Here is a 27,649-nt window from a genome sequence, read left to right on the forward strand (position 1 = left end):
TGATTAAGTCTGTAATATTGGCTTTCAGTTCATCAATATTGTGAGGATTGTTTTTGAAGACCTCAGACTTAATGTAGCCCCACAAAAAGTAATCGATTTCTTAGCAAAATATTGTTTCAGAATGAAAACCCGTTGTTCTATGGTAAAATACATTCTGTTCATAACACGACCGGAATCATCACAAAATGTTACACAGCTTAAGGATAATAAACTCGCACTGCCTTGTGTATACTGAGTGAGTAGGGCTACCAACTTCGTGCAACAAAACAAAATTTCCCTTTATTAGGGAAAAATTACCATGTATTAAAAATAGGGTAACATGACTAAAAAATCACCCTGTAGAATATGCAGCTCTTCTGTAACTATGAATTTTATCAAGAATAGTAGGCCTACGGAAAATGTATAATAATTGAATATATTATGTTCCCTGAAACTGATTTATCAATAGAGTGGATTAATCATCCTCAAAGAATTACTATTATACAGTAGATTACCGTATATATGAGCCAAGACAGTCATGATAAAGGATCAAAAATCGGTATTGTTCAGAATATCGAGCTACAAACATCGATGTTTTCAAGTGCAAAATATCGATGCTTTGAAAACATCCACTATCGATGTTTTCTCGCCATCATCATAATCATCACATGATCATGATCAGCTGATTTACCGACAGCCATAACATTATAGAGATGGGAAGTTCGGATCACTTTACTGATTCGGGTCAGTCGTTCACGTTCACTGCCGCGACCCGTTCAAAAAGACCCGTTCAATTGAACGGTTAATTTTCTATAGCTTTCCTATAAACAAGCAAAAAAAAAAAAAAGGTTCACCACAGTTGATGTGTAAAGACAGTAAAAACAGGGGTTTACCTCAGTTGGTGAACGGGTCAAATGAACGGGTTTTTTGAATAAATGTGATCCGGATCACTCGTTCACCTTAATGACCCGTTCAATTCGAACGGGTCATGACCGAACGACACATCTCTAATAACATAACAGACTACGTGATCGGCTCGCTGTGGTGTGTGGTCCAGCTATTAAAAAATAAACATGTTTTATTTCTAAACTAATTTCTCCATTCCCATAATTTTTTATCCATTGCTGAATTTATTCATCGTCTGGTTCTGTTGAGTAGGAATGGCGGATAGCAATATAAATGTAAGTCACTACATACTTCTTTACTAAAGGCTAAATTAATTTTGGTAAGTGCACATCTTATTTGACCTAAATAAGTATTGTCCTATTGTAACTAAAAACAATAATAGGTTTTAGTCTATATTTACTCTTGGATTTGATTACAAATTCGGTTATAAACATTTCTGTCATGCTTTGCACTGTTTGCAGTAGGCCTACGGTATAATAATTAATTCAGCTGGTGCCATTCATCATAAATTCAACAAAACAATGAAGGTATTGTTGTTTGAAGTTTTTATACAAACTACCAAATAAAAACCTTGTCTGTTTCATAATTAAAAAAAAAATAATCAAATATGGTTAGTATTAATAAAAAAAACAGGAGTAATATCACTGTCAGGACAAATAGAAATAAACGCAGACCAAGGTCAGACTAAATTAGAAAATGCAATCACTAATTTAACCTAACCTACCTAACCAAACCCAGTTCAAATAAAAGTCGCACAGAGAAAAATGTTCTTTTTTACTTTGTGAGAGTCGTTAAAGTGAATAGAATATGTCGTAGCTAATGATTTACATCTCTATGTAATACCGTTACCGTACGGAACATGACGGTACTATAAATAGCTTACTGTAAGGCCTGCCACCAACTGTAGAATCATGCATGATACACAGTTAAATACTAACAAAAATCCTGAAATAGTATAGTATTACATTGCAAGCCACCTTATAACATAGAACACTGAACACTTAAGTGAAGCAATCTGAGACACCAATGAGAAATCAATAGAGTCCCTTGATACACCAAATTCTGGTGTTCGGATCCGGTCACCAAAATGTGGTACCCCTTTATGATTCCCTTGCCTAGTGTGATATGAGTGCAATGAGAATAATAGTCTAAACAAAACAACTTTGAATTGTAGGAATTTGCGGAGCAGGGAAATGGAGGGAGATTAGCCGATTACAGTGATGAATCATGATTATGAGTCATAGAAAGAAGCGCAGTTGCCAATTTGTCGATTAGACTCAGCAGTGCTTTGAAAGAGGAAACTACGTGAGCGTATCATAAGCATTTGAACACTCACTAAAAAAAAAAAAAAACTACAGAACGCTGACCGCTTTAGCGCGGTTTCATCGCCGCCGCTGTATTTTCACTTTTCTCTGCTCCGCATATTTATTTTATTTATTTTTTTTATTAATTTATTGTACAAAATACTTTAATCATAATATAATTATGACATTAAAGGAAAAAGAAGACTGAGCATGTACTATTTCTCTCCAAAAATTTTGATAGTTTATATTGCCCAAAGGTTAAGGTTATGATATCACACACTGCTTTGCCACTTGATTTTTGGTACAGGAATAATTTTTTGAATTTTGAAATATCCCTCCAAATCGAAATTTATATTGTATGAACTATATTTCCCCGCAATTTGCTTGATGTATCAGCCTGGTATCCTAATTTGATAAGGGCTTAATAAAGCAACATGAGGTAGTTTGTTACAAGCCAGTTTGCTTTTAAAGTCTTCATAGAGGATCATCATAATGTTCTACATGATTTTATAGTTTTGATTAATAATAAATTCATTTATTCCTCCAAATTATATAGTACATAATAAGAAATTATGAAAAGAAGAGTACATCACAACAATATTGCAAATTATAAAATAATACAATTACACGTTGTACAAAGAAATCACAATAACTCATCTACATCAATAGAAGAATAAATAATTTCAAGTACCCCGAGGACGAAAAGTCTAATTATGTTGTAATGTTAATATTTCAGATGGTGTCATTTGTTAAACAGGAGGTCGATACAGGAGGTGAAGATCCAGCTCCAGGGTGGAGCACTGCCATGGAAGAAGATGGCCAACAACGTACTGAACAAGTTCACTTCAGAGAAGAACCGCATTGTAAGATTAATTCAATCATTATTGTCATTTCTTGTTTGTATAAATAACACAATAATACAGTAGGTCTACAGTAGCCTATGTGTGTGCATTTTTTGAAAACTCGCTCAAAATGACACTGAATACCGGTTGCACAAGAGCCGGTTAATTTTAACCGTGATTAATCCTACGAGAACCAATCACGGTTAAAATTGTTTTGTGCGACCGGGCCTGAGTCTGTCAGCAGCTGTTCTATTGGAAACAGTGAAAATATAAGATAAATAGTTCAAGTTGCAGGTGAAACTGGTTTGTTATTTGTTATGCAATTGAAAATTGGTCACAGCTAATATTTTATGATTGTAATGATAATTACCAATCCTTTTTTTCTTATTCACTTTCAGTGGTTTCTTATCATATCCTTGAAAAGGACAACTGAGTGAATCAAGTTTGGCCAACAAACTATAGATTTGCATAATATATAATACTAGCCGTCAGGCTCGCTTCGCTCGCCATATCCGTCTAGCCAGGGGGCTCCGCCCCCTGGACCCCCGACTGGTTCGTCCAGGAATGATATCAGCAGGCTCGCTTCGCTCGCCTGCATTTTTCATTTGAGCATTTTTATCATATGTTAGAACAATCCAGTCGGGGGTCCAGACTAAACGTCTGGCTAAACGGATATGGCGAGCGAAGCGAGCCTGACGGCTAGTAATATAATATTCCCAGGATTGAAGTAGCAGTGCCCAATCAATTTTTCCGCGATAAATGCATTTAAATCTTCAACTTGGTGCCAACCTAACAAAGTCAACTCAACTTAATGCCAACCTGACAAAATTATTAATTTAGTTGCCAGTTAACAACTGTTTCGAAGAGGTACTCTATCTAGATTATAGTTCTATAGTATCATATGATATGGAAATTTCAATTATAATTAAGAGATTGGGAGAAGAAGAATATATACGCTAAAAGACGAACTTTAAACCCTTAAAAACAACCCTTAGAGTTAAAATATTGCCAAAAGATTTCTTAGTGCGCCTCTAAAGGGCCAACTGAACATACCTACCAAATTTGAACGTTTTTGGTCCGGTAGATTTTTAGTTATGCGAGTGAGTGAGTGAGTGAGTGAGTGAGTCAGTGCCATTTCGCTTTTATATATATAGATAATGATTCTTATAATACGTGAAAATTATTAGAAGTTGATGAAGCATTCGAAAACTATTGTCAAACACACACAGTCGGACAACTATTTGAGCCTAAAGTCAATATAGACTTCCATCATGTAGGCTACACTGTATTTTTATTTCATATGACGAGCTTATACATTTTGTAAACTTTTCTGGCAAATAAAGAATCTTGAATCTTAAAATAGGACTACGCTATGCTCGTTCAACAAACTGAATTCTGGGACATTTGATGGACGTCCCAAGACGGTAAAAAATGGAACGTTTGGTCATCCTGAAAGATGCTTAACTGAAAATGTTTTAAGGGTTGTACAAGAAGGAATCTCGACTATTTAGCGTGGCTATGGGTCTAAATTGATAAAACCTGATATTGTTGAATAACTTGCATTTTTATGTTTGCAGTTGAGCAAATGACTGGAGAACGTTTAGAAGACGAAGATCGCAACACTGTGAATGACAAACTGAATATTTTGCCTCCTATTTGCAGCACAGCTGGCCAAATCAATGCAACACAAGTAGGTGGACAGATCAGCTATTAATAATACACTTGAACGTGAACCACACTATAGAAGAGTAGGCTACAACAGAATTTATATTTTATTATTTCATTCATCACCTTTTAATAATGTCGAACTCTAATTACTTTTATTTTTTCGATTGTCAACTTATCTGAGATAACTTGGAAGTGTTCATATCATTTTGATATTATTCTACAAGTGGTAGGGTATAGATCACTGTCCACACTTCGCCATGTCATGAAATGGAAAGGTCATTCTATCATTCAATCATAATCTTTATATTCTTTATTGATTAATACAATAAGTACATCATCAAAATGAACTAAACAAACTAATCATAATCAAACTAAACCTTTCATTATAATCAAACGTAAACAGTCGATTTCCGTGATGGTACTTTCCAATAGCAGCTTCTGTCACTCCTACTGATTCACTGTGTATTGAGATACACGTTATAATGACATTGGAGGAAAATAGAACAGCGTTGCCGATTCTCCGCCTTGTCACTGCCTTCCATAGAAGATAACTAATACCGTTATATCTGATAAATTAAACATGAATAAAACTAAAAGACTATCAGTAAAACACTCTTCTAAACTATAATTGACCGAGCGAAGTGAGGTCTAAGATTCAAGTCGACGCTTTGGCATTTCTCTTAATTAACAGTAATAACTGTTCATTCTTGTTCAAAATATTCCATTTCCAATTATTTAATAATGAATTTTCATATTTTAAATGATAATACATTTACATAATTGATATTAAATATTTTTTTTCTAATTTATTGCATTTATACATTGTTAGAAAACTATGTGGCAACGTTGAGGAGCTGATAAGAGATAGCGCTATTTGCTTGTCGAATGATAGACAAGGATAGCAACACAATTTCTAATCAAATACTGCCATTATAACGTGGATTCAAATTGAAATTCTTTATTTACACAATCTGCACAAATAGCTTGTAACAATATCAGTGTATCGTCATAACATTATATCATCACTTTGCAATCTTAAAAATTAATCATGAATAAAACTAAATACTATCAGTAATAATTCTATAGTCTGATTGATCCTATCTTAAAAGTAGATGATTGACCGAGCGAAGTGAGGTCTAAGATTCAAGTAGACGGTTTGGCATTTCTCTTAATGTTTAAATATTTATATGTTGCGCATTTACGGCGAAGCGCGGTAATAGATTTTCATGAAATTTGACAGGTATGCTCCTTTTTTAATTGCGCGTCGACGTATATACAAGGTATTTGGAAATTTTGCATTTCAAGGATTATATAAAAGGACAAAGGAGCCTCCTTCATACGCCAATATTAGAGTAAAAATAATCAGACTATAGAATAAATTATTCATCATAAATCAGCTGACAAGTGATTACACAGATGTGAGGAGAATGAGGAGAAGCCAGTCTATTGCTGTATTTCCATAAGGTCTATAGTTTCAATCAGGTACTTGTGGATGAGAATACTGCATGAGGTCTACTGTTCACAGAACTATTAGTAAGCTTTCGTAACAAGGAGCAAAAATGCATATTTTTCAAAATCAAATCAAATCAAATCGTTTATTGCACAAAAATATATACAGAATACAACTGAAAGGAAATTGACAACTTTGTGCTACACGTCGGCAAAAGAAAACTTGTACGCCAACGTGGAGTCTTAATATAACTTATTCACTTATACATTAATATTAATATAGAAAATGATCCTACAATATTATAATATAGGCTAACAGTAATTAACATTCAACCAACTAAATATTCCATTCTAAGAAATAACAATAAATTAAAGATATACATAAAGCTGAATTTAAGATTCATACAACATCAATCAATATTAAACCAAATAAAGAATTATCATTTTATTTCTTATGTCTATTGGCAGGTGATTGAAGAGCTTGACCCCCATATAACTCGGCTTTTTCTCAAAGACCTCAATTTAGTTCAAACTGTTTATTAAGTCAAACACTTGACAGTGTTTTAATTCTGTTGTGATCTCAATGTTGCAGATGGCGGCCGATTGCAGCAACGTAGTTACTCCAATCAGTGATGATGATGATGATGATGATGATGATGATGATGATGATAATTGCCAACAACCAGCTGGACAATTTCTTCAAGTATTCATCAAAGAAGAAATACATTGTAAGATTCATTCTATCATTATTATCCTATTTTGATTCCATTTTAACTGTGACTACTCAAACAAGAAGAGATAATGGGCCATATGAATAAAGTTGAGCATTTGCTTATACTTCTAAAATAATGGAGCATTTGCTTCATTTTCTATGAATAAAGTGCTCTATAATAATATTCAAATAGGGGGCACCGCTTGTGTTTGCGTCGTCTGCTCTGTTTTCTATTTATGAATAGAGTTTTAGGTTAGTTGAGTTTAGAATTTTGAAATAATAGCGTTAAAAAATGTCATCTCTATATATTCTTCAGCATATTCTTATAATATCAATAGCCTTCTTATAATCGTCTACACTCTCATCTTCTTAAATGCCTATTTCCTATTTTGAGATGGCTATCTTTATATCAGGTACGGTATTTATTCTTTTGTAGGAATAATGGTGACATATATCATGGTTGAATCTAAAAAGAGTTTTATAGTTCTCAATTATTTGTTGTGATCGTATCTGGTATAGTTTCCTCTCCCTCATACGAATTAGTTGAGCCATTTTACTATGAGCAAAAGGTGATAAGCTGCTCTAGACTAGACTCACCTTTTTTGAAGCATTTGCTCATCAAGAAAATAGTTTGAGCATTTGCTCAAAATTAAAAGCCAATACTCAAAATTGTATGAATAAACTAGAGCATTTGCTCAAAATTTGAAGCAAATGCTCAAACTATTTTTTCGATGAGCAAATGCTTCAAAAAAGGTGAGTCTAGTCTAGAGCAGCTTATCACCTTTTGCTCATAGTAAAATGGCTCAACTAATTCGTATGAGGGAGAGGAAACTATACCAGATACGATCACAACAAATAGTTGAGAACTATAAAACTCTTTTTAGATTCAACCATGATTATATGTCACCATTATTCCTACAAAAGAATAAATACCGTACAAAAGATAGCTACCTGATATAAAGATAGCCACCTCAAAATAGGAAATAGGCATTTAAGAAGATAAGAGTGTAGACCATTATAAGAAGGCTATTGATATTATAAGAATGTGCTGAAGATTATATAGAGATGACATTTTTTAACTCTATCATTTCAAAATTCTAAACTCAACTAACCTAAAACTCTATTCATAAATAGAAAACAGAGCAGACGACGCAAACACAAGTGGTGCCTCCTATTTGCATATTTAGTGCTTCCGTGAGCTATAAAAACAAAGTAAGGCTACAAAATCGAATCAGCTGATGAAAAATCTTTAAAATACGTGAGCATTTGCTCCTGAGTTCAGGAGCATAAGATAAAGCTTATTCATATAAAAATGAGCAAATGCTTTTGCTTCTACCTTTTGCTCATGAGCAAAACCTTATGCTCCATGCTCTTGCTCATGAGTATTTGCTCTGGTTTTATTCATATGGGCCAGTGTTGTGCCTCTCATTTATGCCATAATAATGGAGTGACTGTAGTCGAGTGGCCTAGACGCTGGCCTTGTAAACCAGAGGCCCCGGGTTCGAATCTCGGCGTTGCCAGAAATTTTTTCGGGGGCCACTCCCGTGTTTCGAATTGACACGTTAAGTCGTCGGCCCCGGGCTGCTTAAAAGTCAGAGTTGACATGTTAAGTGGTCGGTCCCGGCTGTTAAAAGCAGTCGTTGAGTCATGTAAGAGGTGCTGGAATTGATGAGGTGTGAATTGGAAACTCTGACACCAGACCTGAGTCAGCCAGGTCTCTCGGAATTTATTTTATTTATTTATTAATACATTGATACATACAATATCATTCTCAATTATGAATGAATATCGGGGCACCGAGTTTCGCTCGTTATTTTTATTTATTGATAAACAGATGATCGTGTTTATATTTTACAGCTGGCTATACGTCTGCTTATGAATTTCGGGGATGCGATATTTTGATTTTCCACAGAATCACTCGCTCACTTTTTACTATCCACAGACGACGAAAGTGTCAGCTGTTTCAGCCAAGGATGAATTTTCCTTTTAATGTCGTTCAGCGAGTTTTCCCAAGGAAGAAACCTAGTGCAATCGAATTTTTATATCATAAACAATGTTCCAAATTACGTGGAAATCGCTAGAGCCGTTTTCGAGATCCGTTGAACATAAATAACCAGATATAAAAATATAAACAGATATACAGAAATTGCTCGCTTAATATAATAGGATTGGGAGTGGAACAACAGGCTTAAAGCCCAAAACTGTTCCTTTCCCAAATTTAGATAGAAATTGTCAAAAAAAGTTATGTTTACACATCATGATTTTTGTCCAATTTAATATTTTCTTTAATTTTATTTTCAATATCTTAATTTTCCATTGTTATCTATCGCATGCTGTTGAATTATTAAGCAATCTGATGATTGGATTCCGCAGTTTCTTTTTTATTTATTATTTCATAGATATCCTTTTCATAGACTATAATCATGGCCATACTCTAGTTCTTCTATAGTTACACTAAAGATGGCCATAATGTTCCTCCTGAATTTTTGAAAGTGAATCATAAAATAATGGATTATCTAGTAACATATGATTGAGGAATCTTATGTCACTATAAAAACACATAGGCCTGGTTGCACAAAAACCTGTTCGATTACAATCATGATTAAATTCCACGAGAACCAATTAGAGGAGGTTTTTCAGAGGAGGCTTCTCTGATTTGCTCGCGAGGCATTTAATCGGGATTAGAAGTCAACAGACTTTTGTGTTACCGGGTAATAATGTTCTCTAGAAGTAACAAGTTAGTCACTATTAAGATGTTCTTAAAATTAACTAGTTCGTTATTACGCTAAAGTAGTCGCACCACGAGATGGTATCTTAACTTAGGGACCATATGGCTAGTTTCACTACAGTTACTATACAGAGGTCTTTATCTTTATTTTTTAACTGTAGTTGCACTATACTGCTAGACCACGTTTATCTGAGTATTGAAGAGTGTAAATTGTATTTTGAAAAGTGAGAGTGACATAACCAACTTTTTGATTTGGACAGTATATAGTATAAATTGGAAATGGGACAGTTTTGGGCATGAGCCTGTTGTGTCTTTCCTCATGTTAAGTATGTGTACACAATGTGATAAATAAATAAATAATGGAAGTGGAGGAAGATAGGAGAACAACGTTGCCGATATAGTCTTGTTAATGCCTTCTATAGACGGTTGCTGATACAGGTTTATTGATGTAATATAAACTGTTCATTCTCGTTTAAAATAATCAATTATATTTTATTAAGCAAGAAATTATACTTTTCAATAATTTCATAATGAATTTTCATAATTAGGATGAAATATTTTGTTAATTAATTATTAATTCTACATTGTTGAAAGACGATCTGGCAACAGAGAAACTGACAATTAAATGAAAACAAATCATGACGGGCTTATTGCATATTGACAGACAAAGTATAGTGAGGTCCACGTTATAATGGCAGTGGAGAAAGATAGGAGATCAACGTTGCCGATCCTCCGTCTTGTCAATGCCTTCTATAGACGGTAGCTGATACAGGTTTATTGATGTAATATTAACTGTTCATTCTAGTTGAAAATAATCAATTATATCTGGCAACAGAGCAAAGCGAGAAAGAGATAGCGCTATCCGCTTTGTTGAATGATAGACAAGGATAGCAATACCATTGCTAATCAAACACTGCCATTATAACGTGGAACTCACTTTAGTGAATATACAGTCGTCACCTGTTTCGTTAAAATTCATAGGTGAATATGTAATAAATTTTGACTTTCGAGAGAAGGACCCCTGGTCCCTGTTGCATGATTGAATACAAGCTATCAGTTTGATCGTTTAATTATTATAAATTAATTTTGACACTTGGAAAAGGCTTGAGTGCTAAAACTAGTAGTGCTTATGTAAAATAGTTTAAAAAGAGTACTATAGTGAGGTCCACGTTATAATGGCAGTATATGAAGATAGAAGAATAGCGATGCCGATTCTCTGTATTAATTAATTATATTTCTACACTGTCAAATACATAATTGACATCGTTTTGGACCTAGAAAAGGATAGTACCACCGGCTTTGTCGAATGATAAACAAGGATAGCAAAACCAAAGTTGATCAGATACTGTCATTATAACGTGGACCTCACTATAGTTCAGTTATTTCCATAATAATTAAACAATTCAATTAGCCCTATTAAAATACTTTATTAGTTTGATACTTTCCTATTCTAATAACCACCTGACTACTGATATTAGTATAGTGAGGTCCACGTTATAATGGCAGTGTTTGATTAGCAATGGTATTGCTATCCTTGTCTATCATTCAACAAAGCGGATAGCGCTATCTCTTTCTCGCTTTGCTCTGTTGCCAGATCGTCTTTCAACAATGAAGAATAATTATTTAACAAAATATTTCATCTTTGTTATGAAAATTCATTATGAAATTATTGAAAAATATAATTTTTTGCTTAGTAAAATATAATTGATTATTTCAAACTAGAATGAACAGTATTACATCAATAAACCTGTATCAGCTACCGTCGACAAAGGATCGGCAACATTGATCTCATATCTTTCTCCACTGTCATTTCGAGCTCAAAATTTAAGTGATTTTATTCTATATTTTGTGAATATTTGAAGTTTTATTATCAATCTATCTAAATTTGAAATTCTTTGTTTTATTCTGATTCATAGTTTCAGATTGAAGATTTGGTGTTGAAATTGAAGTGAACATAACCTATATAATATTTGGACGATTTGTGACAAAATCAGGAAATTGAAGAAGTTTTGGGCAATGGCCTGTTTTTTCTTTTCCGACTATTGTATTGTTCACTCTATCTAATAAATAAATAAATAAATAAATATAACGTGGACCTCACTATAGTTTGTATGTCAACATGCAATAAGCCCGTCATGATTTGTTTTCATTTAATTGTCAGTTTTCCTGTTTAAGTAATTTTGTAGTAAGTTTCTATGTTTTTTCACCATCCATAATTTTGTTTTTCTGTATGTTTTCAGCGGATCAAGAAGCTGAAGAATGTTCAGAAGAACAGGACCACAGCACTGTGAGTAGCTATAAAACTAGCAGGATTCTAAACCTGGAAAAACAAATTCGAGAAAATTCTGGAAAACCCATTTTTAGGTGTCAATTTTGTCACTATACAAGTTTTTATTCAAGTCATTTGAAATCTCATATGAGATCACATACCGGCGAAAAACCATTCAGCTGTCAGTATTGTGACTTTACGTGCACTCAAGCAAGTAATTTGAAGAGGCATCTCAGACGACATACAGGCGAAAAATCGTTTTCCTGTGAACTTTGTGACTACAAATGCGCCGACTCGACCAGTTTGAAAGGGCATGCCAAAAAACATACTGACAAAAAACCATTTGGATGTGAATTTTGTGACTTTACTTGCTCGGAATCAAGCAATTTGGAATTGCATCTGACAACACAACATAGACCTACCGGCGAAAACCATTTCAGTTGTGAATTTTGTAACTTTACATGTGCTAGTTCAAATGATTTGGAAACTCATTTGATCAAACATATAGGCAAAACACCATTGAACTGTGAATTTTGTGACTTTACATGTACTAATACAAGAAAATGGAAAAGTCATTTGAGAACACATATGGGCGAAAAACCATTCAGTTGTGAATTTTGTGAATTTACATGCTCGCAGTCTAGTAATTTGAAATCTCATATGAGATCACATACTGGCGAAAAACCTTACAGCTGTGAATTGTGTGGCTATACGTGTTCACAATCAGGTCGTTTGGTATTTCATATGAGAACACATACTGGTGCAAAACCTTACTGCTGTGAATTGTGTGGTTATACATGCTCGCAATCAAGTCGTTTGAAAGCTCATATGAAAGTTCATACTGGCGAAAAACCTTTCAGCTGTGAATTTTGTGAATATACGTGTTCACATTCAAGTCAGTTAAGAGTGCATGTTAAGAGACATACAGGTGAGAAAAACTTCAGCTGTAAAATTTGTGAGTATAAATGCTTTGAAGCAACCGGTTTGAAAGTGCATATGAGAAAACATACGGGTGAAAGACCTTTCAAATGTGAATTTTGTGATTTCACTACTATTCGCTCAAATCTTTTGAAAAATCATCGGAAAAAACATACTGGAGATGAATCATCAATGGTCGTCACACTCCAATCAACTGAAAGTGCATCTTAAAAGACATCTATGAATAAAATGCATTGGAGATGAATCTAGAGTAATTGAAGATGCATCTTAACAGAATAGAAACATTTTCTTTTAAAATACTTGAGATTATTATTTGTAAATTATCTCAGTGTGATGTTTAATTTGGTTAGTCTTGGGCCAGGTTGCACAAAAGCCTGTTAAATTTTAATTATGATTAAATTTCACGAAAACCAATCGGAGGAGGCTCTTGAGAAGAAGGCTTCTCTGATTGGTTCTTCTAGTATTTAATCGGGGTATAAAGTTAAGACCCTCTACAGATGGAAATTACTGAGATATTGCAATTATTCAAATGCTAATGAATTAATAATTATTAAACGAAAATCCAAATGAAATGCTGTAATTCACCCCGAAGACTTCTGCTAATGCAAATATTGACAATAGGATAAACAGCTAGATGGAATGGTCTGGTCGCTATGGCTTCGTATAAAATGAGCGCTGCTATCCGGAGATTGTCAGTTTGTTGTGAGGGTAAGCATTCCTGACCGGCAATTAGGAGGTACTGGGTTCGATTCCCGGGCTGACAAATGATTTTTGAATAGTAGCGCTCATCGAATTTCCATCAAGCTGTTGACCCTGTTGTCAATATTTGCAGTAGCAGAAGTCTTCGGGGTGAATTACAGCATTTAATTTGGATTTTCGTTTAATAATAATTATAAATAGACTTTTGTGCAACTGGATAAAAAAGTCTATCTTACAACTATCTCTCAAAATGTTATGATTGCAATCAAGTTATTGTTATATAATATATATAGTATATTTAAATGTTATAGTGTTTATCGATTGTAAGGATTTGTAAAATGTTATTTTATTCTTTGTTTATAGAAATGATGAATATTCTTTGTTTATAAATTTACTTGAATGTAAACTTTGTTGGTTTGCCTTTCTAGTGTAAAATGTATTGATAAAATAAAGTGATCAATAACTATTTAAAACGTAAGATAAATTATCAATACCTTAAAAAATATTTTATCAATGTTAGTTTAGTTTATTTGGCTCTACAGTCCTGGGTGGACTTTGGCCTCCTCAACATGGCGCCTCCGTACATCGCGCTCCTGTGCTCTCCTCCGCCAGTTCGCCACTCTCAGCACACGGAGATCATCCTGGTTTTATTTATTTATTTATGAAAAAACATGGAAGCATACAGGATTTCTCCCAAAAATTGCTTCCATAACAACACAATTACAATAGTTCCGATCATCATTTCATTCGTCATTCTTAATGGGCTTCTCCCCTCCCCCATTCTTACCACATGTCCCAACTATTCAATTCGTCTTTCCTTTATGGAGCGAACAATATTCTCTCTTCCTATTGCTTCGTCAATCACATTATTATACCTAGCTCTCCAGATTCCTTTATCGCATATTGGTCCACATATTCTTCTGAACATCTTTATTTCAAACGACCTCAACGCTCTCTCATTCTTGTTTAAAATTGTCCATGTTTCAGCTTAATGTTCATGTTTCATTTTATCAATCAAAACAAAACTACCCTGTTTAGAAACAGGGTAGATAGGTAAACATTTATGATAGTAGGTAAACATTTATGATAGATTTTTAGACTGTGTAGCCCTACTCATCTAAAAAGAATTACGGACAATATTGAAATACCAATTCATTTGACAAGTTTACCAGTTTCAGATTGTGTAAATTGTTACTTTCTCATGCAAATCAAACCCATGTGACTCAATATTGTTATAGCTGGTGCAGCGTTTTGTCTTTTTGAATCAATAGCGATTTCATTTACAAATAATAGAATTGCTTGGTTGAGAAAGTCATAATTCCACATTATTTGACAAAGTTTCATTTCCATAATTCTAATGCACAGTCATACTAAAATGAAATAAGCTAAAAATGATATTATTAAGGCGAGGTGGAACCTGTTCAGGGACTCACTACAAATAAAAGCCATACGCATATTATTATACGTATTTATTATTGTTATACGTATAACATTTTTGCATGTTCCTATTCTTGGATATTGTCTTTTTTAGACAGTGAAAAGAACCGTGTAGGTACTTTGATTTGTCTATATTTTTATCAGCTTTCTTGGGTCTACTCTCTGTTAACTACCGTATATATTATTATTATACAGGGTGAGTCATATGTATGGGAACTCCTAAATTAGTTGGATACTGTTGCAGATATAATACTGTAACTTTCAGGATAAGTTATTGGTCAAATACTCTACCTTTTGACGTACAACTGAATTTCAATAAGGGGGTAACTTAGAGGTTTTAACTCGAATATTAAACACCCATTGTGTTGTACATTATTTTAAAGTCCTTTTGAAATGAGAAAAATGGCATCAATAGAAATGTTCTATGATACTTGTATCAAAAATAGCGGTTGATTGAAGTTTTATTTTTTAAGGAAATGAGAGGTTGTAACTCAAATATTATGAATGTAAACACCCATTATATGATACATCATAATATAAAGGTCTTTTCAAAAAGAGAAATATGAGATACCAATAACAATGTTCTTTAAATAGGTAATTTTAAAGTAATTTTATTGAAAATGTCGGCTGATTGAAGTTATGGTTTTTAAAGTTACAGAAAAAAACAGAATATAGGCATAAGCCTATCTTATCAGCTATGTTGATTAAAAAAAACTATTTTTGTAGGTGTTAATATAGAATTTCTAATCAAAGCTTTAAATGATATTTTCATATTATTTTAATAATATGATTATTTGGTCTATTTCAGGTGAGTCTTCATTTCGTCTACAATTTTATTATTTTAGTGTTGAAAAATGACAGTTTCAACCGTCTATAAAAAACTGCGCAATGCTACTAATAAGCCTACGGTATAGGCTACTAATAAAATTTAATTTACAAGATTATTAAGTAGTGGTAAAGTAAATACTCTAGGTGTATTTTCAAATAAACTTGCTTACATTAATTTTTATTTGCTAACACAAATCTTATCAGATTTTAGTTTATTATTAATTTGATGGTTTCATACATAGCGAGGTAGGCACCTATCTGTGTTGTTGGTTGCTTTTTATAATATTCGAAGCCAAACTAAGTAAATATTAATTCCCAATAACAATATTAGATTTCCTCTATCAATGATGCAGCTCAATCATTAACTATTATCAAAAACTTGAAATAAGGACATATTTTATAAATACCATTATTCAAGTTAATGATTAGCATAGCCTACAGTTTTTGAATTTGCCGGTTAGATCAGCTTCAAGGCTTATCCAAGAGCTTATCAAAAGCCAACTTGATCATAGTGTTTGAAAATGTTATCAAAATAATGAAAATTGCTATTCAAAAACCAAAAAAATTTTTTGATAATTGATTTTAAATCTTATAAGTTTATCTGTTATTTTTAATGGTTTTTAGTTATATAAAACTTTCTACATCAACATTCCAAGTTCAGGTGCCGAGTAACCCATCTTCCAAGTTCAGAGAAGCATTCCAATTCCAAATATCTTTTAGCTCAAAAACAAGATAAAATTTTTATCGTGTATTCTTTTTTGACCTATAACTATTATAAATTTGTGAACGAGTTCTCAGTTCTTTTTTGTTGTCTCAGACCTGCTTTTTCATATTTCGGATCTGCCAAGTAAAAATGGATAACAATGTAAGTTATTACAGATAGTTCTATTGTTACAATAGATTAACCTAAAATTAATAATCTCTATTTAACTTTCTAATAATAGGCCTATTACTAAAGCCAAGACTATAGAAAGTTGTGTAGAATTAAAATTAACTCGTATTACTGTAGTAGATCAACATTGTTGACTTTGGGCACGTTATTTTATGAAAAACACAGAAAAATGTTTGAGTTGCTGAGCTAATAAAAGTGTATACAAAGTAAACCTTTATAAGTATATATCTTCAAGGTATATCTTCATAGTATTAGCACAGAATACAAACAATGAGTGTTCTTTACTCCGTGGTATTAGTATTTGTTGTTGCTAGCTACTTACGATATGATGTGTGTTTACACATGAAGGGTACAGAGAAAGAACGATCATAGTCACGAAAACCAATTTTTCAGGAGAGCCTTTCTAAACTTTAAAACGCTATGGCTTTAAAAATATTAAACTATACTTGCACAAACTTTTTTTTTATTAACAACACACTTATATATAACTGTTTCCTATGTGTATCCGATTTTTTTGTTCACATTATGGTAAATGAACACAACTTTTTGTTAGGCTTGTATGGACTCTGATCGTTAGTTCTGTGTATTTCAAAACGGTTTTGGAAATAAAAATTACTGTAGTCCACAAATAACGATTTAATTTTTTGGATAATATGGATCTAAACCCATTGAAACAAACAGGAATGTCTTCAAGACAATCTTCCCTATTTACATGCACCTTGTAAGCATATGAAAAGTGATTCAAATTTGCATCTTGCTCATTTTTCCTTGGACGCCTACGTTTAACTGTATTCACACTAATCAAGCCTGCCAACAAAGAATTTTGGGAATTTCTATCTCCTAAATCGTTGAAATGACGAATCAGTGAATCACGTTCAATTTTCAAAACATTTTCGAAACACTTCAAGCGTGTGCAGTGGCAGTCCTCACCTGTTTCATAAGTGGTATCCCTCAGCTTCTTTGCTGCTTTAAACATACTTCCATGACTTTGTCTCTTTCTTGATTCACTAACATTCACATTACTCCCCCCCTCACCATCACTACCATCAGCACTCATCACAGAAGACAGAAAAACACAACAGCACAAGTGAACAACTCACAGCAAACTGAAGATGAGTCATGCAAGCCTGTAGGGACAGGAATGCTACGCAAACAAAGCTGACTGGCCGGCTGGCGTCTGGACTCTGCCCGATAGTTCTGTGTTCACCAGTGACTCTGATCGTTAGTTCTGTGTATACCAATATTTCAATTGCATTTTGCTGGGACACTGAGCGTTACTTCTCTGTATGAATTGCACGAGGCTATAGTGTCCTACTAAAAGAACCATATGGCACAAAAAAAAACGTTTTTTTTAATTTTGGACTCTGATCGTTCTTTCTCTGTACCCTTCACATATGTTCATATTATTATTGTTCATTATGTATGATTTATCAGCGTGAAGCTTGGAAAAAACAGCTGTTTAACAGCAGCTTCTAACATAACATAAACTACTAATAAAAATGAATAAATCACTGGAAAATTAAAATTTTACCTACCTCAAAAAGAGCAGCGAAGAAAATGTACAAAAAAATCAAGATACAAAGACCTAACCTCAAAAAATTTTGTTCATAGCTATGTAGGAAGATATGTGTGTCATGCATGTCCTGTCGTTAGTGGCAGGCTTACTGCATACTCCACACGGTGACCCAGTGGCTTGCCAAAATGCTGCGTTAGTCTTGCCATTCACACTGAAATGTGGTAACGCCTTATCAAGACCAGCGGTAGCAAGCCAGATATATCCTTGATAGAAAAAGAAAAACTCGTCAATGAGTAGGTTCTGGGAGGACCAGATCCACTGCCCCTGGTGCACTACAAAATTGCTGCCAAAACCAGCTTTTTATGGTGCACCGCTAGTGTTCCCATGGGATGGCTGACACATTGATATATATAGTTAGATGACTAAGCTATACCTTCAAGCGTTTGGAAGAGTGATGCCTCTTTCATTTCTCGTCGCCATTGAAAATCGGGCAAGAAGTCAGGCGCCCAGGCAGACTTATATGGGAAAACATCGACTTTCATTGCGTTATATCTTTTGACATACTTGATGGATTTCAATATAATTTTTTTTCAACTTTTCGTCATTTCCATTACTATATGATACAATGATTTGATCATTGAACATTATTTTTAACTCGACCAAACATCTAATTTAGTGAACCTACCTCACTACAGATTTTGATCCATTCTATTAGAAAATGAATCTCATTTTTACAATATTTTTCTATTGTAATTAGGATATGGAAAATAAAACATTTATTATAGATCGCTGATATTACTGTATATTTTATTAGATGGCAAATAATAATAAATTAATCATTATCACAATATTTCGTGAAACTGTTTCCATTCGTTTTGCAACTAAGTATAGGTACCTAACTATACTCTATACTCCTATATTTAATATAAGATAATAAATAACTACATATTATAAGAACGGGAAAAATAAAACAAAAATTATAGATTGCTAATATTACCGTATATTTAATTAGATGGCAAATAATAATAAATTAACCGTTATCACAATATTTCATGAAACTGTTTCTCATTCGTTTTGCAACTTAAGTATAGGTACCTACCTAACTATACTCTATACTCCTATATTTTATATAAGATAATAATAATAAACCGTTATGATACAGTAATAAAGCCATCAATGCTATATGCCAGTGAGACCCTAAATCTCAACAGGAAAGCTAATCTAGAAAATTTGAAGAAAGAAGAAAGGAAAATAATTAGAAAAATTCTAGGTCCGAGATTAACTGAGAATGGTTATAGATTACAGAAAAATAGCACAGTTGAGCAACATTTGATTAAATTAGGTACTAATGCTGTTAAAGTTAACTAATGTTGATATAATTAATTACGTAGACAATAATATCTATGCTCATTATTGAATTCTTTTAATAAATATCTCAAAATAAAAATTGTAAGGAAACAATAATAAACGATATTCTATTTGGCACTAGGCGCCTGCATGAAACATGACCGATGAAAATATAAAAATACTTATGTATGGAAAGAAATATCTTTATCTGGCGCATGCCGATTCGTACATCCATAAGCACTGCATGAAACTACCATTCTTTGAATATTTTTTATTGCTTCAATAAAAAAATATTAACATTTGAAAAAGGCTCTTCTTCTACACAACGAATACGAATACCAGACTTCTTGCCCGATTTTTCTGGTAGCTACACTAGCGCAGTGGCATCATAGCGGACTTCGCTCTTCTTAATCTTATTTTCTATATCAATGGGCTGACATGAGCCGATCCATGCAGTTTGGCGCGCCCTTTTGAAATCTCTATTATATTCTCTGTAAATACTGGAGCTTGTTTGGTTTCACACAAAAGTGGATCATGTCTTACAAAACACAAACAGCATAAGACAAGCTTGCTTGCCATTGTACCTGTATATCTTTACTTATGTTGGAAATGTTGTAATTTTTTGTTATGTCAATATTTCAGACAGTGGCAGCTAATGAACCAACGCCGGAGTGCAGCGATGCTACGTCGCCAATTGAACCAATCGAACAGGATGCAGAAGATGGCCAACAATGTGCAGCTGAATTCTGTCAAGTAATCATCAAGCAGGAACCGCATTGTAAGATTTTTTTTCAATATCGGGGCACCGAGCTTCGCTCCTTATTTATTTAATGATAAACAGAACACAATTCATTAAAATGATTGGAGAAGGACTAACATGCACAGCCCAAAACTGTTTCTTCCCCGAATTTTTATTTATACACTATAAATGTTCCAAAAAGGAGGTTATGTTCCATACATTTGAATTCAGGTCCAATTTCTAGTCCAGATATTTGAAAACAGAAAAGTTCTAATTTAGATTGTTTACAAACCAAATTGAATAACAAATTAACACTCACTAATCACTTAGAACTGTAAAATAATGAATAACTTTGGATATATTAATATATAGTACTATCTCATGTCAAAAAATCAGATTATTTTGATCGAGTCAATTAAAATTTCTAGATTTCTAGCGAGATACGGTAAGCTAATTGATTACACAGCTGATCTCCAAAAAACATGCACACGCATCTTCTGTTATCGACAGACGACGAAATTATCATCTGTTTTTCCAAGGATGAATTATCCTTTTCATGTCCTTCTGCAAGTTTTGCCACGGATGAGACCTAGTGCAATCAAATTTTTATATCATAAACCTACTATATTCTAAATTTCGTAAAAATCGTTAGAGCCGTTTTCGAGATCCGTTGAAACATAAATAACCACCATATAACCATTTATAAAAATGTAAACATATATACAGAAATTGCTCGTTTAATATAATAGGATAATTTGCATTATATAAAATATTATAATTTCATCTTTACTCTGATCTAACAATGTATAATTCGATTTTTTTATGTTTGCAGTTGAGCAAGAAGCTGATGATTGCAGTCCTGTTAACGACAAACTGGATATGATTCCTCCTATCTGCAGCACAACTGGTCAAATTAATGCAACAGAAGTAGGTGGACAGAACAGCTATTAATAATACACTAGAAATCATTACTTGGTATAATCAATATGTCTTATGAAGCTGTGTTGCTCGAGCTACAGTTAGGTCCACGTTATAATGGCAGTATTTGATTAACATTGGTATTGCTTATTCTTGTCCATAATTTTTAACAAGAATGAACAGTTAATATTATTACATCAAATATACCGGTATTAGCTATCCTCTATAGGAAGGCAGTGGCAACAAGGCAAAGAATCAGCAACACTGTTCTCTTATCTTTTTACACTGCCATTATATAGTGGGTCTCACTATAGTTGCCAGTAGCCGTTCAAATTATTTGAAATTGTCATCAGTTTATTTCTATCTTTTTAATTTTTTTGTGATCTTCAAATTAATATATAAGTTGTATAATATTGGACTCATATGCCCAGTTTGGCCAACCTCTGTCAATGCATTAGAACATGAGCACTGCAGTTATTGATAGTTCTTACAGCCATAGAAATCATACATTTCTTGTCCACACTGGAAGCGGAGCGGAGCGTGGCATGGCGTGGTCAGAGCGTTCATAATACACACAGGAAGCGTCTGAACGTCAAGGGCCTAGAAAATGGCGTTGTCTAGTTTGCACGGACATTACTTTGTGAGAATAATTACTTAAAGTATTGGATATTAGCTAACCCAGCTAGGACAGAGTGGGTTAATGAAATTAACTTAGATCGTCGTCTATTAGGTGAATATCACCATCTCTGTTTAATGTGTTAAGAAAGCATAAGTCCCGATTTTTCGAGTACATGCGAATGTCAACTTCAACTTTTGATTATATTTTGACGAGAGTGAAGCCTGACTTGAAAAAACAAGTCACATATTGGAGGAATCCAATATCTGCTGAAGAAAGGCTTGTAATATCACTAAGGTATTCATATTTCATAGAAATTTGAATGAAATGGACTAAAATAGAATTACTTTTGATTTCAAAGTGCGATAGATGAGTTTTCTCTTTTGAATAAACAAATAATAGGCCTACACATTACAGGGGAATTTGGGCAAACATTAAATATACTAGTGTACTAGATAGTGGGGAAATGTAGTAGAACAAGTGCATTATTTATATACAAGAGTAGACCACTAGTATGTGCATTAGTAGGGCACCCGCACTTTGACGCTCCGCTAGTAGACGCCCCAAAAAAACAAATCAGCTTGTTCCAAAGTTTGACGCCACGCTCCGCTCTGCGAGTAGACGCTTCCAGTGTGTTGCAGCTCATTACTTAACATGAAATTGTTCACAACGCTCCTCAACGCCACGCTCCGCTCCGCTTTCAGTGTGTTTGTACCCTAAAACTGTTTCCTATTTGATCATAGGGGTCGACCGAGCTTGGTGAAACCGGGCACTACAGTGAAGTCCACGTTATAATGGCAATATTTGATTAATATTGGTTTTGGTATCTTTGTCTATTATTCTGAAAAGCAGATAGCGCTATCCTTCTCCAGCTCCGCAACTTTGCCAGATCGTTTCTTAACAATGTAGAAATATAATTAATCAGCAGAATATTTAATCTCTAATATGAAAATTTATTTTTCCTCCACCTACTGTCAAAAGTACTTACTTTACTCCCTGAAACATGATACTAAAGTGTCACTTTTTCGCTCTCGGTACTAAAAAACAGAAAACTCCCTAGGGAGTAAAAGTGACTCCATTTAAATAACATGGGAAGCATCTCTATTTTAAAAACGTACATTTGGAATAGGTCAGAAGGTCTAAGCTCAGATGAGGAAGCATATAGAGTAGTCATTAAACCAACTAAATTCAATACCTCAACCAGACATTTGATCGATATATAAAATTTATGTTTGTATGCTGAAATTATTATTACAAACTTCATATCACTATACTAAAAAAAATGTATATATTTTTTCTTTTATTCCATGTTATTCAAAATATCAGCCAACGAATATTACTTATTAACTAATCAAATTTGAAAGGGGAACTTCATCATAGCTGTAGTTTTGGCTGTCATTGTTGTTACAACTTTAGCCGACAGATAGTGCTGTCGGAGAACTGTGATTACAAGCCAGCTGTTCCTGTTTACTTTTTAGGTTATGTTGTAACACATTGCTTGGTCACATACGATTTAAAAATTATTTTATTAGCAGTTTTTATAAAAATGTAGGTGGAGGAAAAATGTTGTGTATATCACGAGTGAAAAATGTTTTTTCTCCCTCAGGAAAATTGTTGCCCTCGGCTTCGCCTCGGGCTTCAAACTTCTCCCTCAGGGAGAAAAAACAGCACTTTTCAATCTAGATATACAAATAACTAATTTTGAACAAGAATGAACAGTGTATATCAGTTGTCTTTTTTCGTTGGGGCGACTTTTGAATAGAAATAAAAATAAAAACTCGAGGTACACTTTTTTAAATTGTTTAAATATCAGATATACCGGTATCAGCTATTCTCTATAGAAGGCAATGACAAGGCAGAGAATCGGCAACGCTGTTCATTTATCCTTCTCCACTACCATTATAACGTGGACCTCACTATAGGTGGCCTACTGTTTGTGTTCCGGTGGCAAGTTATAAGTTCCAAGGAACTATATTAATATGATTTTTGAAAACAAATATGACGCTTCTACTTTCATAGAAATGATCTTCTACCTAATGCTCATGAGCAAAACCTTATGCTCCATGCTCGTGCTCATGAGCATATGCTCAGTTTTTATTCATACGACCCAGTTGTTGATGCTGTGACTTGAGATTACACATATCGGTATATATGTGAAAGGATATATGTGTCGTCGCATAATCGTTGTGTATGAAAACGGCCAAAAGCTGCTTATAAAACGCTATTTCATTTTATAATGGTGCAACTGTTTATATGTTTTAACAGTTTTTTAATTCTGTTGTGATATCAATATTTGCAGATGACAACAGATGGAGAAAACCCAGTGGCAGAGTGCAATGATGATGATGATGATGATGATGAGGGCCCACAGCCTGCAGGACAATTTCTACAAGTATTAATAGATCAAGGAACGCAATGTAAGATTTATCTCATCATTATTGCTCAATTTTTCATTCTTGATGTAGGCTATCCCTACATGGATACTTATCATGTGAGCACGGTTGTCGAGGTGTCTGTTTTGGCAACGAACTGTTTATAAAAAGATAAGTTTTATGATGAACGTTCCAAATTTATGTAGTATTATATTTTTTATCTTGTTCATGAATTTAAACTTTGAATGTAATTGTTAATTACAAAAGCACATTTACAAGATTCTTATAACTCTTGGAACCGGTTGGACAAAAGGTGGTTCAATTTTAATCGCCATTAATTCCAATCAAAAAAGGCTCTTTGAAAAGAAGGCGCCTCTGATTGGTTATATTGAAATTAATCACGACTAAAATTTAATCAGCTTTTGTGCAACCGGGCTTTGGCTTTCCATAAAGTTTGTTGTTGAGTGTTCCAGATTCCAGACGTGATTTCACATTCAGTTACTCTTTTCATAGTAAAATATCATTCAACTTGCTATAGTGAGGTCCATGTTATAATGGCATGAACGCCTGCCATTGGCCCAGCTAGACAGTCTCCTCCCACTCAACGGTGTGACAAAATGGCGGCTTAAGCAACAGAATCGCCATGATACTTAATCGCCATGTTGCTTAAGCCGCCATTTTGTCACACCGTTGAGTGGGAGGAGACTGTTTAGCTGGGCCAATGGCAGGCGTTCATGCCCTTGACCAATAGCAGTACTCGCCTACTAGTATAAATTCTGCTGCTCTTGTATTTAGTTTTAGTTTATCAGAGATTGACAATGGTGTAATAACCGAAACCGGTCTTTCTAAGTATCAATAAATCTGTGGTTTTTGACAATTTCTTAGTCTTTTTCATTCAGTAACACAGATATGTAACTTTGATAATTAATAAAGAAATAAATTCATAGTACCAATTAACAAATCAAGTAGTCTTATTGAAATATTTCATTAGTAATTTTAATAATTTACCATTCACAGTTTTAATTTCGTTTGGTATGTGTGTTTGCAGGGGAGGAACAGGCTGAAGAATGTTCAGAAGAACAGGACTACATCACATTGAGTAACTATAAAACTAGCGGTATTCAAAACATGGGAAAAGACTTCATAAAACATACTGGAGAAAAGCCTTTCTGGTGTGATCACTGTGAATATAAAACTTTACATAGAAGTCATTTGAAAGTGCATCTTCGAACACATACAAAAGAAAAACCGTTTTGCTGTGAATTTTGCAACTATGCATGCATTGACGCTGGTAAGTTGAAAGTGCATATGAGGAAACATACAGGCGAAAAACCCTACAGCTGTGAAATTTGTGATTTTAAATGTTCACAGTTGAGTAATTTGAAAGGACACCGTAGAACACACTCAGACAAAAAGCATTTCAGTTGTGAACTTTGTGACTACACATGTGCTCGTTCATGTAGTTTGAAAAATCATTTGTACAAAACTCATAATATTGGCAAGGAACTCATAAAATGTGAATACTGTGACTATACAAGCTCACAATCAAGTGATTTAAAAGTGCATATGAGAACCCATACCGGCGAAAAACCTTATAGCTGTGAACTGTGCAGTTATTCATGCTCACAATCAGGTCGTATGGTATTTCATATGAGAACACATACCGGTGAAAAACCCTACAGTTGTGAATTTTGTAGCTTTTCATGCACGCAACCAAGTGGTTTGAAATCTCATGTTAAGAAAATACATACAGGCAAAAAGAAATTCAACTGTGAATTTTGTGATTTCAAAACTGCTCGTTCAAATGTTATGAGATGTCATCGGAGAAAACACACTGGCAAAAAAGCCACAGATGCTCAAACTACAAACAATGAAAAAGCATCAAAGAGTTAAAAGACTAAAAACCTTTTAGTCGTGACTAAACAATATGCAACAATGACAAGATGGCTTTCACTTAGCCTATGGCATTCACCTATGGGGAAATTGCTCAATGGCCATCACACCTCTCAGACTACAAAAAAAGCTATACGAATTATTTGTCATGCACCATGCACCACCACTTGCCACTTGCTAACCATTTTTCCAAAAATTGTTCAGACTCTCCCATCTCTATATGTATATACTAGATACTTGATATACTCGTATTTGTTTACTTGATACTAGTTGTCGTTGTCGAAGACTGGGGATTTCAGATAGACAGTGTCACGAACACTGTTGGTTGTTAGCAATTCAAGATTCGTTTATTGTCAGAACATTAAAAACAATAATGCATGACATCGTCAAAAAACATACAAGCAATCACAAATTTGCTATTCTGGCTAGTCGTTGAAGTAGATTTGCTTCAAAAAAATGGGGCTCATCCTCAAGCTCAGCAAATGAGTAGAGTTTCTTGTCGTTTAACTTCTGCTTCACTGTGCTAAGCAATTTATTTCATGGTAAATTTCTCACTTCACTGGGCAGCCTGTTGAACATCCAAATGGCTGCTGCTGGATAGCCGTTGTAGGTGCTGCGTAGGTCTTGTGTGGGATGCCTCAAGGTCAGTAGCTCGGCGAGTATTGTGGCTGTGGATTTCACCTCCTCTCGTCCAGGCTTCCTGGTTGTCCATCAGATGTGTGAGTGAGCACAACACGTACTGGCTCTAGATGGTGAGGATCCCCATACCCTTGAGAGTCTTTTTTCTGTTTAGGGCTACTTGTAATATAAATAGAAATACAAATCTCAGTACCCTTTTTTGAATTATTTTATCACAACATGTTTCAACGTTCATGCCATTTTTGGCATCAATAATGACATGAATGTTGAAACATGTTGTGATAAAATAATTCAAAAAAGGGTACTGAGATTTGTATTTCTATTTACCTTGAAGAGAGGTTTACAGTGGTCCTTACTTGCAGAGAAAGTGATTTTACGGAGTGCTCTTTTTTGGAGCAGCACATCCTTTGCTGCTGGCATATGTCCCCACAGGATCAGTCCATACATGAGGTGGCTGTGAAAGAGTGAGTGGTATGAAACCACCACACTCTCCCTGCCTACCACGTGTCTGAGCTTTCTTAGCAGGTATATTAGTATATCCTGCTATAGCTTTTGGCACTCTTCCGACACATGGTGATTCCATCTCAGCCTGCCATTCACCCTGAGGAGTGAGCAAATGCTGGTGTTTGTTTCGTCCTCATTCAGCTCAAGTCTGTTGAGAACTACTTTTTTATGTATTTATTTATTTACTAAATCATACAGAATCACACAACTTACAGCAAACTTCTAGCGTCACATGGTAGTTCTTGCAGATCTTGCATTTGTCTCATCTGTCTCATCACTTGTTGCACCTCTAGCTGTTATTGTAGTGTCATCTGCAAAAATCACTGCTTCCTCGTTTGCCGTGGAATCATTCATGAGAAGAATAAACAGCAAGGGTCCCAACACTGAACCCTGTGGAACACCATGCTCTATTCCCCTGATTCTTTAAGTAGCTCCCTTTATTGAAATAGCTCG

At 34.2% G+C, this 27,649-nt stretch overlaps 2 protein-coding genes across 4 annotated transcripts; both read left to right on the forward strand.

The window, feature by feature from the left end:
• Positions 1 to 1,006: 1,006 nt before the first annotated feature.
• Positions 1,007 to 14,101, forward strand: LOC111049562 (zinc finger protein 235). Of its 3 annotated transcripts, none has more exons than XM_022335661.2 (5): positions 1,007 to 1,160; positions 2,926 to 3,052; positions 4,609 to 4,721; positions 6,741 to 6,876; positions 11,829 to 14,100. In XM_022335661.2, exons 1-5 carry the CDS (start codon positions 1,140 to 1,142, stop codon positions 13,004 to 13,006), a joined length of 1,575 nt encoding a protein of 524 aa, XP_022191353.2. In that variant the 5' UTR covers positions 1,007 to 1,139; the 3' UTR covers positions 13,007 to 14,100. The 3 variants fall into 3 exon arrangements, with proteins under 3 accessions (XP_022191353.2, XP_022191354.2, XP_039285045.1); XM_022335662.2 differs by having other exon boundaries at positions 1,010 to 1,154; XM_039429111.1 differs by having other exon boundaries at positions 1,030 to 1,154; positions 2,947 to 3,052; positions 11,829 to 14,101.
• Positions 14,102 to 16,391: 2,290 nt separating this feature from the next.
• Positions 16,392 to 26,941, forward strand: LOC111049561 (zinc finger protein 180). The gene is made up of 5 exons (XM_039429117.1): positions 16,392 to 16,625; positions 20,158 to 20,293; positions 21,087 to 21,181; positions 24,088 to 24,205; positions 25,209 to 26,941. Exons 1-5 carry the CDS (start codon positions 16,614 to 16,616, stop codon positions 26,051 to 26,053), a joined length of 1,206 nt encoding a protein of 401 aa, XP_039285051.1. The 5' UTR covers positions 16,392 to 16,613; the 3' UTR covers positions 26,054 to 26,941.
• Positions 26,942 to 27,649: the final 708 nt, after the last annotated feature.

The sequence above is a fragment of the Nilaparvata lugens genome, chromosome 5 (assembly GCF_014356525.2).
Source record: "Nilaparvata lugens isolate BPH chromosome 5, ASM1435652v1, whole genome shotgun sequence".
NCBI lineage: Eukaryota > Metazoa > Arthropoda > Insecta > Hemiptera > Delphacidae > Nilaparvata > Nilaparvata lugens.

What these genes read in the sequence shown, in the direction of transcription:
- LOC111049562 (XM_022335661.2), top strand. Translation starts at nt 1,140, where the DNA reads ATGGCGGATAGCAATATAAAT. An exon ending in CTTCAGAGAAGAACCGCATT is followed by an intron (nt 3,053 to 4,608) that starts GTAAGATTAATT and finishes TTATGTTTGCAG; the next exon opens with TTGAGCAAATGACTGGAGAA. An exon ending in CATCAAAGAAGAAATACATT is followed by an intron (nt 6,877 to 11,828) that starts GTAAGATTCATT and finishes GTATGTTTTCAG; the next exon opens with CGGATCAAGAAGCTGAAGAA.
- LOC111049561 (XM_039429117.1), top strand. An exon ending in CATCAAGCAGGAACCGCATT is followed by an intron (nt 20,294 to 21,086) that starts GTAAGATTTTTT and finishes TTATGTTTGCAG; the next exon opens with TTGAGCAAGAAGCTGATGAT. An exon ending in AATAGATCAAGGAACGCAAT is followed by an intron (nt 24,206 to 25,208) that starts GTAAGATTTATC and finishes GTGTGTTTGCAG; the next exon opens with GGGAGGAACAGGCTGAAGAA.